Source organism: Clupea harengus, chromosome 11 (assembly GCF_900700415.2).
Source record: "Clupea harengus chromosome 11, Ch_v2.0.2, whole genome shotgun sequence".
NCBI lineage: Eukaryota > Metazoa > Chordata > Actinopteri > Clupeiformes > Clupeidae > Clupea > Clupea harengus.
The window spans coordinates 8,466,150-8,477,673 of NC_045162.1; the positions used below are offsets into that span (position 1 = coordinate 8,466,150).

Consider the following 11,524-nt stretch of genomic DNA (forward strand, 5'->3'; position numbering starts at 1 on the left):
AAATAGGGACTTTCATGTCTAAGTTCAACAAGCAAGGAAGACAAATTATGAAATTCAAAATATAACATTGGAATTGTTAAATTATGCTAAATATATTTGTGAAGTTGGCTTCCTTTTAGATACTTTGACCAAGTTAATAAGCGTCAGACAATCTTCTAACGTTACCGATCAAAATAGTTCACATCGCTACATGAAACTAAATTTATATCAAGCAGGTGACAAATTAAGTAGAGGTGGTGTCAAATATACTCGAATAAATGCCTGATTAAGTTTCCATTAGGTCGTCGAAGCATAGTAAGATAGAAATGAGCATTAGGCATGACGTTCCATTATCTTAATTAGGCTTTCAAGCTAATTAGCTTAATTTAGTTCTGTGACTAAGATTGGCAATGGTGTACATTACCTACCCTCGTCAAATCTTATCGGGCTAACCAATAACAAAGCTTTAATAGCATTGGCTAGATGATTGAAAATGATTAGTTACTTGATAGTTTACGTAACCAACACATCTGGAAAGCTCATATTTTAATTGCTGTACTTTTAACGTTAGGTGTACCACCCGACTTGTAATGTTAATCACCCTTCTAGTCACTTTTTGTCGTCTGATGGCGTTAGCTAACGTTAGAATAACATTATGCCAAGTAGGATGATGTGGATTGGGATTCACCAGCCAACATCAGATAGTGGTGAAATGATGCCGAAAATCGTTGTTACACAATGCAATGACAGGTTAGCGAGAGCAGATAGCGTAATGAGGTTCACGTCTACAATGACAGGCAGCTCGCCCACAGCCTTTCATTTAGCAAGACTGCCAAGGTTGACTGACCTCGGTGTTGGGGCAACGTTACCGTAGCTACCGTTAGCTTGCTAATGTAAAAACTAATTGTTGTCTAAACAAGTAAACGACCAATTTACCTTTTCAGCTTCGCATGTCAGCGCTGGTGTATACATGTGAGACGACCCCAGTTTCCCTTGCTTTCATTCCTTTTTGTACATCGGGCATCCTTTCGGTATTAAGGCAACGTCGGTAAATGTATTCGCAGGGGTTTCTCCGCTAAAATGACATTCTTGAGAGGTGGGTGAGCTCACAGAACAGACAAGGTAGCGAACGTTGAGAACAGAGGAAACGAGACAGGGAGGAGGGGCGGTGTGCTCCTCTGAACATCAGCACCTCTAATTACTGCTTCTGTAAAATCCATCTAACTATTTATCTCATACGTCCTATCATTTTCAAATTATTTATATCATGTAAGCAAAACAATAATTGTTTATAGAAAACAATATAGAATTTGACTTATGCAGTTATGCAGTTGATCTGGTCTACTTTTCTTTTCTTTTCTGTTTAAAAAAAAAAAAAAATTAAGTAATGAGCACTTACATCTACCATATAAAATATGTTTGTTCAATAGCGAGAGGCAGCTGCGAATAACAAGTGAAGGTTGAACTAATCTGAATGACTAGAATGGCCATGTGCTCTCTGTTATGGTGTTCTCCTGCTCCCTCTTCTGGTGATAGCAGTAAAATACTTCTACACACTGAAAGTTGGAGACAATTAGTATTGATGTCTACAGAACAGACGGCCACATACACATTGAAAGTTGGATCAGTACTAAATTTAATATAAAACACACTTAAAACAAAAATAACACCATTACAATGACACTCTGTACAAGGTGAAAGTGAAATTCAAAAATCTGTTTAACACGTCTACCTTTCAAAATTAAAAATAACACCACTACAAGGGGGATTCTGTACAAGGAGAAACTGAGTTTTTTTAATTATTTTCACACATTGTCCAAATTCTCATCCTTTTTGAAGGACTTAAGCGCATTGATGTCCTGGTCAGGCACTTCCAGCTTCAGTATCTTATTGCCAATACAGAGGGCATCTCCATTTGCTGATTCTTCCAGTGGCGGATGATGGATCTCAATGAAGAAGTAGTACAAGGCTGCACCAACGAGAGCACCAACAAACGGTGCCACAAGAGGAACCCAAAACCAACCATTGCCAGCACTAAATGAAAAAAAAGATGGTGCTGGTGATGATATTGATAACATGTTACAAAACTTGCCAATTAAAAGTGAAACATCAGCCTAACACACAGTCTATGTGTGTGAGTGTGTGTGTGTGTGTGTGTGTGTGTGATTGTGTGTGTGTGAGAGTGTGTGTGAGTGTGCATGTGTGTGTGTGTGTGTGTGTGTGTATGTGTGTGTGTGTGTGTGTGTGTGTGTGTGTGTGTGTGTGTGTGCGTGTGTGTGTGTGTGTGAGTGTGTGTGTGTGAGTGTGTGTAAGTTTTTATGTCTCTTACCTAAATACCTCACTTCCCCAGCCAGCCAGATAGGTGAAGACCCTTGGGCCCAGGTCTCGGGCTGGGTTCAGGGGGTATCCGCAGTTGGATCCCATGGAGAGTCCAATGACCCAGATGACTAGCCCCACCATCAGTGGCTCCAGCTCAGTAGGGGCTGCACTGTTCCTCCGGTCCCCAAGAGCCAGCGAGCACACTATCAGCACAGCCGTACCTATCACCTGAGAGACAGAGAGCACACTATCAGCACAGCCGTACCTATCACCTGAGAGACAGAGAGCACACTATCAGCACAGCCGTACCTATCACCTGAGAGACAGAGAGCACACTATCAGCACAGCCGTACCTATCACCTGAGAGACAGAGAGCACACTATCAGCACAGCCGTACCTATCACCTGAGAGACAGAGAGCACACTATCAGCACAGCCATACCTATCACCTGAGAGACAGAGAGCACACTATCAGCACAGCCGTACCTATCACCTGAGAGACAGAGAGCACACTATCAGCACAGCCGTACCTATCACCTGAGAGCCAGAGAGCACACTATCAGCACAGCCGTACCTATCACCTGAGAGACAGAGAGCACACTATCAGCACAGCCGTACCTATCACCTGAGAGACAGAGAGCACACTATCAACACAGCCGTACCTATCACCTGAGAGACAGAGAGCACACTATCAGCACAGCCGTACCTATCACCTGAGAGACAGAGAGCACACTATCAGCACAGCCGTACCTATCACCTGAGAGACAGAGAGCACACTATCAGCACAGCCGTACCTATCACCTGAGAGACAGAGAGCAGAAGAGTGGGTGGTGAAGGAAACAGAGAGGGCATGGAGAGAGGGCATGAAGGAGAGAGGAGAGAAAGATGGAGAAAAGATGACGAAAAATGAAACTCAGTCAAAGTCTGAGTAATGCTGTGTGAGCAGTATCCAAAATAAGTCATTAAGATTGATGGGAAGAAATGAGGCGAAGTTATTGCTGAATATTATTTTTCTTTCACCTACATTTACATTTACATTTTGTCATTTAGCAGACGCTTTTGTCCAAAGCGACGTACAAGGGAGAGAACAGTCAAGCTACAAGCACTAGAGACCTAGTGTAACAATAAATACTATTTTACATAAGAAATAGAAAAAAAGTGCAGGAATGTAACTGCTGTAAGTGCAAGTTAAGTACTAGTAGAAGTGCAAGTTAGGAATCCACCTGATCCACAAAGCCATTCCAGATGCTGAGGTAACCGGATAGGTGGAGAAGATGTGTGCGGTGGCGTTTGGTCCAGTGACTGTGAATTTCCCCTGGGTCAAGTTCATAATGGCATCTGAGAAGACAAGGGATCTTATAACCATACCATCCTCCTCATCCTTTTTATCATCATGATCACCCCCACCATCATCCCCTCATCTTCATCATCATCATCGTCATCATCATCACCACCACCACCATCATCATCATTATCATTGTCATGATCATCATCACAGGAGCAGCTCTCTCACCATAATACAGGGCATAGACAGTAGCAGCTCTCTCACCATAATACAGGGCATAGACAGTAGCAGCTCCACAGAAAGAGCCCAGCATCTGGAAGAGGGTGTAGAATGGCAGTTTCCTCCACTGATGCTTTCCCATCACACACATGCCGAAGGACACAGCTGGGTTCAGTTGAGCACCTAAATAAAGGCACACACACACACACACACACACACACACACACACACACACACACACACACACACATACACACGCGTGCGCACACACACACACACACACACACACACTTTCATTAAACAGGGAATACGTTATGGTTAACACTTATAATCTCATTTAGCATATACTCAGAATTGGAATAAAGTCTATTGAATTGATCTGAAATTTCAATGAGAAGGTGATCATTGAAATGGGAGTGTATTTATCAAGAAATTGTTGAAAAACTACATTAACACAACTCATAATATAAAACTCTACTACTAAATAAACAAATGTGCCATTAAAACCTGTCACACTGTACCTGACACCCCTCCGCAGATGTACATGGCAAATGTAGTAGCCAGAGCAAAGGCAATTGTGCTGGAGAAGTAGTCCCCTTTAGTGCCTTTACTGGTGATCATCTGAGCCATGGATCCCACACCCATTAGCTGCAGGTTTGGGCATGGATTAATACACACAAAACCATGAAAGTGATCGGTTTTCATAGAAACCAAAACATGTTTCATGGTATTTTAGGGATCTTACTTTCAATGTTTTTCCTTGGTTTAGCTATTGCTTGCATTGTACCTTGTGTCTATGTTGCTTTGTCTTAAAGACTACTTCTTTACTCTTCTGCATCTTTTAATCTTGTAATGCTCAAAACAGTCATGAAAACCACATGAAACTTGTTGCGTATAATGATGACTTGTAGCTGTTGATAAAAGTATTGCCGTATATGTGCTAGTGTTTGAGCTTTTTTTATTATTTCAAGTTAAATTAACTTAGACAGTCCCTTTACTGCTAACACACTGCAGTATATGAAACTAATGCTATGCATGCACATTTTCTATCAAGAGACATCTTCTGCTTGTTCATGTTTCAACGCAGGTACACAATTTTATGTATATGCACACGTCTGTGTCTGTGTGTATACTCACAATCATGATGTATACTCCAAGAAATTCAGCAAGGCATTCCCTTAATAGAGGTTTCATGTTGATGCATAGTCCTCGTGCTCTTTCCATTTTACGATCAAGCTATAAAACCGACTCAAGAACTCAAACGAGCGTATGGAGTGTTTCTGTGGCTGTCTGGCAGGCTGAGATGTCATAATGCTTGTGTAGCTCTCCTCATTGACACTTTTTATAACACACTCCAAATAATGCTACATGTATCATACCCAAGAAAAACATTTTCATCCAAACTATTTCCTTTGCTTTCTTGTCCTTGGTCTGAAGAGGACAGACTGACCCATTCAAGTCTGTCCTGTTCAATGTTATAGATAAACATGAAACATGGAGGAGGCTTGTAAAGGCAAGGTAATTCCAGATCAAGTTGAAGAGGTCCCCTTTCAAATTTCTACTACCTTTGTAAGAAAGGTGACTTAAATATTTGTAGGTCATTGATAGGGATGTAAAAATCTTTTCTACAGAGGTCATATCAGGTACATGGTACACATAGTACACAAACAAAGTAATGATAAACTGATAGTTGATTTAATTATACCTCTTAATTCATTGTAAATGAACTGGGAGTGATCCACCCGTCCACAGACTTTATATTGGACTTGCGTCTATTACACAGAGTATAAAAAAAATAGCACTTACGGGCAAAAAAAGGTTATACAATGCTTACAAACGAACAAATAAAGCTTTGTTACATCACTTCCTGTGTATGCCATAGTACATCTTTATATTGTCCCTTTTATGGTAAACCAAGGTAGATCATTCTTGCAATATGATTCCCAGCAAGTAAACATAGAATAGAAAAATAACAGGTCAGAGTTCAAGCAAAAACAAGCTGAATGTATAAATGCATGTTAGTATCTGCTCAGTGCGAACGCGATCCTCTTTCATAAGTTCTTTCCCAGAGTATACACGATTCTCCCGTGTACTGATCTGTAGAAGTTTCCGAACTCTCCTGGATGATATCAAGGAATTCTTGGTTCGTCCAGATGTGGAAGGATGGTGAGGCAGCTTTCAAGGGCTAGCCTTGGCCCAGTGGGCCGAAAGCGGCTATAGGTTCGTTCCTTTAATGATTGTCGATTCAGAGGTTTTCGTGGAGGGATCTTTCAGGTCAGTGACCACCAGCTCATCTGTGGCCTCCATGGCCTCTGAGTCGGGCAGGTGCCACTGGATGAAGACTTGGTAAACCATGGTCCCAATCACTCCTCCAATCATGGGGGCAACCAGAGGTACCCAGAACCAGTAGCCATAACAGCTGTGGAGACAGTAGTAATGGACATCAGACTGACTTTAGCTCTGAGGGAGTATGTATGTGTGGGTCTACATCTACCTCTACATCTACATGTCTGGGTATATGGACATCAGACTGACTTTAGCCCTGAGGGAGTATGTATGTGTGGGTACATGTCTGGGTATATGGACATCAGTATAAGTATCTATGTTTTGTGATTGTGTGTGTGGAGTTATTAATGAAATCTTAGAAGTAATATCAATTCAAAACTCTAGAATACATATAAATCAGTGAATACATATTTATCTGTATGCATTAACCTCTAATCTACCTCTAAGTACTCTAATGACTGGAAGTAACTGGCTGAAGTGATTGTTTGCTAAAGGAGTGAAATAACATTTTTCATGTGTCTGAGGAGACTGGCGACAGAAATGGCATACTGTGTCACAAAGAGTCAGAAAAAAAGCAAGAGTAGCGTTAGTTATTTTATAGTATAATAAAATATATAATATTAAATATAGTAAAGTAGTAAAATGAATAGGGCAACAATTTTACAATGCAACCGGGAGTGAAAGGCTAGGAAAGACGCTTGGGATGTAGACAAACGTGGAATGCAATCTTGAGCAATTTTTAGCCTAGAAGCTGGTGCTTAAGTCTCAAAACACCTGGTTCCAGCAACACAGTTTCTTCTGAAACGCTTAGAAGAGATCCTTCCAGTTAAAAACTTCGATGGTAACTAACTGCCGTAACTAACCTCAAACACACAGCACAGCACAGCACAGCACAGCACATTCAGACCGTGAATGTAAAGGCAGTGGTGTAGTGGTCCCTGGAGAAGTGGGTATACTCTTAATTTTGCAATTCTTTTAAGCAGCCCATACAGCACAGGATAAACGCTCTGTTTTGAGAAGTGGGTATACGCAATGCTGACTGAAAAATAAGTGGGTATACTCCGTATACCTGCGTATACCCTGGACTACACCACTGTGTAAAGGTTAACCTCTGCAAGCTGGTGCTTAAGTCTCAAAACACCTAGTTTCACCTGGTTCCACCTGGTTCCACCTGGTTCCTGGCTTAGAAGAGATCCTTCAGTTAAAGACTTTGATGGTAAATAACTGCCGTAACTAACCTCACACACACAGCACAGCACAGCACATTCAGACCGTGAATGTAAAGGTTTTAACCTCAGCAAGCTACTAGGCTCACCTGAACACCTCAGTGCCCCAGCCAGCGGTCAGGGTGAAGAGGCGGGGGCCCAGGTCACGGGCGGGGTTGATGGCCCCTCCACAGTTGGAGGACATCCCCGTGCTGATCCCCAAGACGATCGCTCCCACTATGGGCGGGATGAGACCGGGAGGGGCGGGAGTGTTGTGCTCATCACCCAGAGGCAGGATGCACATCATCAGCATCGCTGTCCCAACAATCTACGGGGACAGAGAGAGAGAGAGAGAGTGAGAGAGAGACACACACACACACACACACACACACACACACACAGAGACAGACAGAGAGAGAGAGAGAGAAAGACACATATACACAGAGAGAGAGAGAGAGAGAGAGAGAGAGACAGAGAGAGAGAGAGAGAGAGAGAGAGAGAGAGAGAGAGACACACACACACACACAGCGAGAGAGAGTTGTAAGGCAGTAGAAATGACTGCAACATCAAATCCAAAGTTCTTCTATGTGAAACACAGCATCTTCACTTTCTCACTTTGAATGAGTCTGTGGCAATAAGCAGCAATCTCTTTGCTTCAATTGTACAATAGCATACGTTTAGGAGTTAAAGTGAAAGGAAACATTGGAAGCATTGAATAGGGTCAGTTTCTGCTGGCTGCACTGATCAAGAGGTGTTTTACTAAACAGATGTGAACTGGCTCAGGGTGGCTGTCTGATACCTGGTCAAGGAAGCTGCTTGTCAGGGAAACATATTCACTGGGGTAAGTGGCAAAAATGGAGGCTGTCTCATTGGGCCCAGTCACCGTCAGAACACCTCCACTAAACTCCATTATGGCATCTGTCACAGAAAAGGCCGAGAGACAATGAGACCAAGAAGACAGATTACAGATTATTCACTTTTGGATCTCGGTGAACAAATACCCAGTCTCTGACACAGATGTGTGAATACAATTTTTAAAAATCATTGCAATTGCACATACAGATGTGTCACAAATATTCAGCCTCTAATGTAGATCTGTATATAAATCGACAGTGAAAGTATCCACATGTGAATGAAATAGACTTTAATGCTACCTACAGGATTATTCTCTCCCCAGCTCTGCGTCTCACTGTAGCAGTGTCTTTACCTCAATCACAACTTTTCACAGCCACATTTTTGGAAATGAATACCAAATGATTAATCATGTCCACGGTGTCATGAAGTCGTGTCACAAATATTCAGCCTCTAATGTAGATCTGTACATATCGACAGTGAAAGTATCCACATGTGAATGAAATGCACGTCCGCGGCGTCGTGAAGCGTACCATAGTAGACGCAGAAGACGAGCCCGGAGGCCAGGTAGGCCCCCAGGAGCTGGGAGAGAGAGTATGGCACAAGCTTCTTCCAGGACATCTGGCCCAGCACACAGAAACTCAGAGACACAGCAGGGTTCAGATGAGCTCCTGTCACGCACCAAACAATAACAAATAAGACTGAGGAACATTAACATGTCTAAAATACTCAAACAAGCAAAAGACACACACGAATACCACTGAGGATTATCCTAATCGTGTGAATTCATGAAAAGCAATAGACACACTAATACCACTGAGGATTATCCTAATCGTGTGAATCCATGAAAGCAGAGTGTGAGAAACAGAGGCTTATGTACAGTTGCCATGTGGGATGGAGATAGATTATATTTTTGTTGGACTTTTTTCAACTGTTCTTCAGACACTATGCCTGTTGCAGACAATGGAGGCTGCCATGTCAGGTGCTATTTCTTAGAGGCGTTTGAGAATTTAGTGTCAAAGACACTCCAACATGCAGCCAGGAGGAGCTGGACATGAGTCAGGCCGTTTGCAGCTCTGAAACCATCTGCTCTGTGTCCTGAGCCCCTTCAGTCACAAAGGGTTGCCAAATGGGTGTTGCTGCCATACCTGAGACCCCCTTGCAGATGTACATGGCAGCCATCACCCCCACGGAGAAGGCCATGTTGGCGGAAAGGAACTGACCCTTGGTCTCGCGGCTGGTCTTCACCTGGGCAGCTGCCGCGCAGCCAAACAGCTGTAGCAGAGGGGGAAGAGGACAGCGAGTGGGTGAAGAGGTGGGTCTCAGAAAAAAAAAGGATTCTCAAGAGATTTTTTTTATGAAATATGGAGAAGAGTATTATTATCATTTAGTCACACACACAAACAGTTACATTACGGTGTTGAGCAATTTGAGAATTAAGATCTAGATATGGTATCTATATTAGATACCACACTCAATAAGCATGGGCACACTCATGTCACATTGACAACGAGAGGATAATAAAGTCATAAAGATAGTGAATACAGTGAAACAGGATATTGCATTATATTCATGAAGCTTATACGCATGCAGACGTTTGAACAGTCCAGAGTCAGGACATCATCATCATAAACAATGCATGCACACTAATTTAATTAGTGTTCATCTGCCCCTCGTTGTTTTTGTCCAACCATCTGTTTCCCCGGTTTAGTAACCCTGTGTATCTAAGCCCTTGTGCTTCTTCAGGTATTTGCTCTGTGATGGTTTCATGTTGTCACTGCAACATTTATTCCTGTTTGTACCTGCCTCGTAGTAAAAAAAATCCCCATTTGTTGTCATTTCTGATATCATGTCGTGCATTTGGGTCCGGTGCCACTGCGGAGTTTGTGAGAGTGACAGAGCCAGCAATGGGCCCAGTCAATTGGTTTTCTTGGTTAGATTCTGGTCTGTGCAGAGGTGTGTTTTTGACAAGAAACAAGAGGTGTGTTTTGAGTTTGCTTGCCACCGTTTGGAAGTGAGACTCCAAGTTTGCTCAGGAGATGGCCCTCTTCAGGCGGAAGCTTTTCCCCCACCCTGTGGGCTCCAAGTCGCTTACTCCTGCTTCACCTTCATCTTCCTCTATCACGCTTCCAGTCCTGCCGCATGGCCCCCAGTCAGCAGCCGCAGCCTCCTGCCTCATCCAGCTTCTGACACCCCAGGTATTTAAGCTGCGCCTGTTTCGCCTCCAGCCAGTGTCCAAGTCAGCTAGCCCTCAGCCTGCTAACCCCCATTCGACCCCCCACACTGCGGCTAGTCATCCGGCCAGTCATCGGGTTGCACCTCCACTTGCACAAAACCTGCCACCTTCTGGTCAGATCCGATCCCCCCTAAATCCCCAGAGGTCACCATTCAGGGGGAACTCGTCTGGCTATCAGACCATGCCCCAGAGGAAACAGTGCAGTGCATTTGGGTCTAGTACTAGTGTCTAGTATCATAGGAGAGTCGTCTACATGAGCTCAGTTCTGTAAACAAAAACCCAAGAGGGGGGTTGGGGGGACTATGAGAGACAATAAACAATGCATGCCATGAATGAAAAGATTTGAAGTTTTAGTTTTGAGTTTTAGTTCTCCCCTTGTTCAATCGCTTTGAATTCAGGTTGTACAGCTGGGTATCTGCTGGATATCGCGCGGTTAGTTAGACAGCTGTATGCCTGCGTGTGTCCAAAATAAATCTAGCTGTGTGACAGATGGTATCTCGTGCTGAGGTACAATAATAAAGCATGGGGTCCAGATGTGCACATGATCTCTACAAAGAACCAGCTAAGAATTTGTCACACTCGGAGAGCAACAAATCAATGCATAGAGTTTTGTTATGCCACCAGTGAGGACAATGTAGTTGCTGATGTTAAGGCAAGGTGTAAGCAAAAATGAAGTTGATGTCAGATACTCACCAATAAAACAAAGGTGCCAAGGAGCTCCCCCATGCACTGTCTGACCAGCTCATTCTTCACAGTTAGCGCCTTTCTCACCTGCTTCATTCTGCCGGCTTCTCCTTGACGATAGCTAGTACCTTGACCTGTGCTCATCTGCAGTCAGTGTCACCCTACTCTGTATCAGGATCACACACCAGTTCACACACCTGAGATCACCCTGAAACACCACCACTTCACACACCTGAGATCACCCTGAAACACCACCACTTCACCATCTTATCCAGTCGACTTTGGTCTGCCAAAAAAAAAGTGCTCGTCAGACGCTTACAGTGAGGCTCAAGCTGACCTGCTGTAAATCACGCCGGGGGGGGGGGGGGGTCACTATTACAAAGGTCAATGACTAACAAGATTATTAAAATGATAATAAATACCTCTTACGTCATGGGTGGTGTATGTGTGTTATAAGAGT

The 11,524-nt window shown here is 43.3% G+C and overlaps 3 protein-coding genes across 3 annotated transcripts in view; all 3 read right to left on the bottom strand.

Moving 5' to 3' along the window:
- atp8b2 (ATPase phospholipid transporting 8B2) overlaps positions 1–1,433 on the bottom strand; it is a 55,410-nt gene extending 53,977 nt beyond the window's left edge. Inside the window, exon 1 of the mRNA XM_031576214.2 lies at positions 916–1,433. The gene's annotated coding sequence lies outside the window, so the exon portion shown is untranslated. The remainder of the gene's footprint in view (positions 1–915) is intronic.
- A 165-nt stretch (positions 1,434–1,598) lies between these two features.
- On the bottom strand, positions 1,599–11,175 carry aqp10a (aquaporin 10a). Its single transcript, XM_042709049.1, has 6 exons — positions 11,074–11,175; positions 9,293–9,419; positions 8,678–8,815; positions 8,092–8,210; positions 2,309–2,526; positions 1,599–2,013 (listed from the first exon to the last, which is right to left on the bottom strand). The coding sequence occupies exons 1-6, from the start codon at positions 11,158–11,160 to the stop codon at positions 1,785–1,787; spliced, it is 918 nt and encodes a 305-aa protein (XP_042564983.1). The 5' UTR covers positions 11,161–11,175; the 3' UTR covers positions 1,599–1,784.
- Positions 2,474–5,129, bottom strand: LOC105891794 (aquaporin-10). Its single transcript, XM_042709050.1, has 5 exons — positions 4,939–5,129; positions 4,323–4,449; positions 3,847–3,984; positions 3,521–3,635; positions 2,474–3,098 (listed from the first exon to the last, which is right to left on the bottom strand). Exons 1-5 carry the CDS (start codon positions 5,023–5,025, stop codon positions 3,095–3,097), a joined length of 471 nt encoding a protein of 156 aa, XP_042564984.1. The 5' UTR covers positions 5,026–5,129; the 3' UTR covers positions 2,474–3,094.
- Positions 11,176–11,524: the final 349 nt, after the last annotated feature.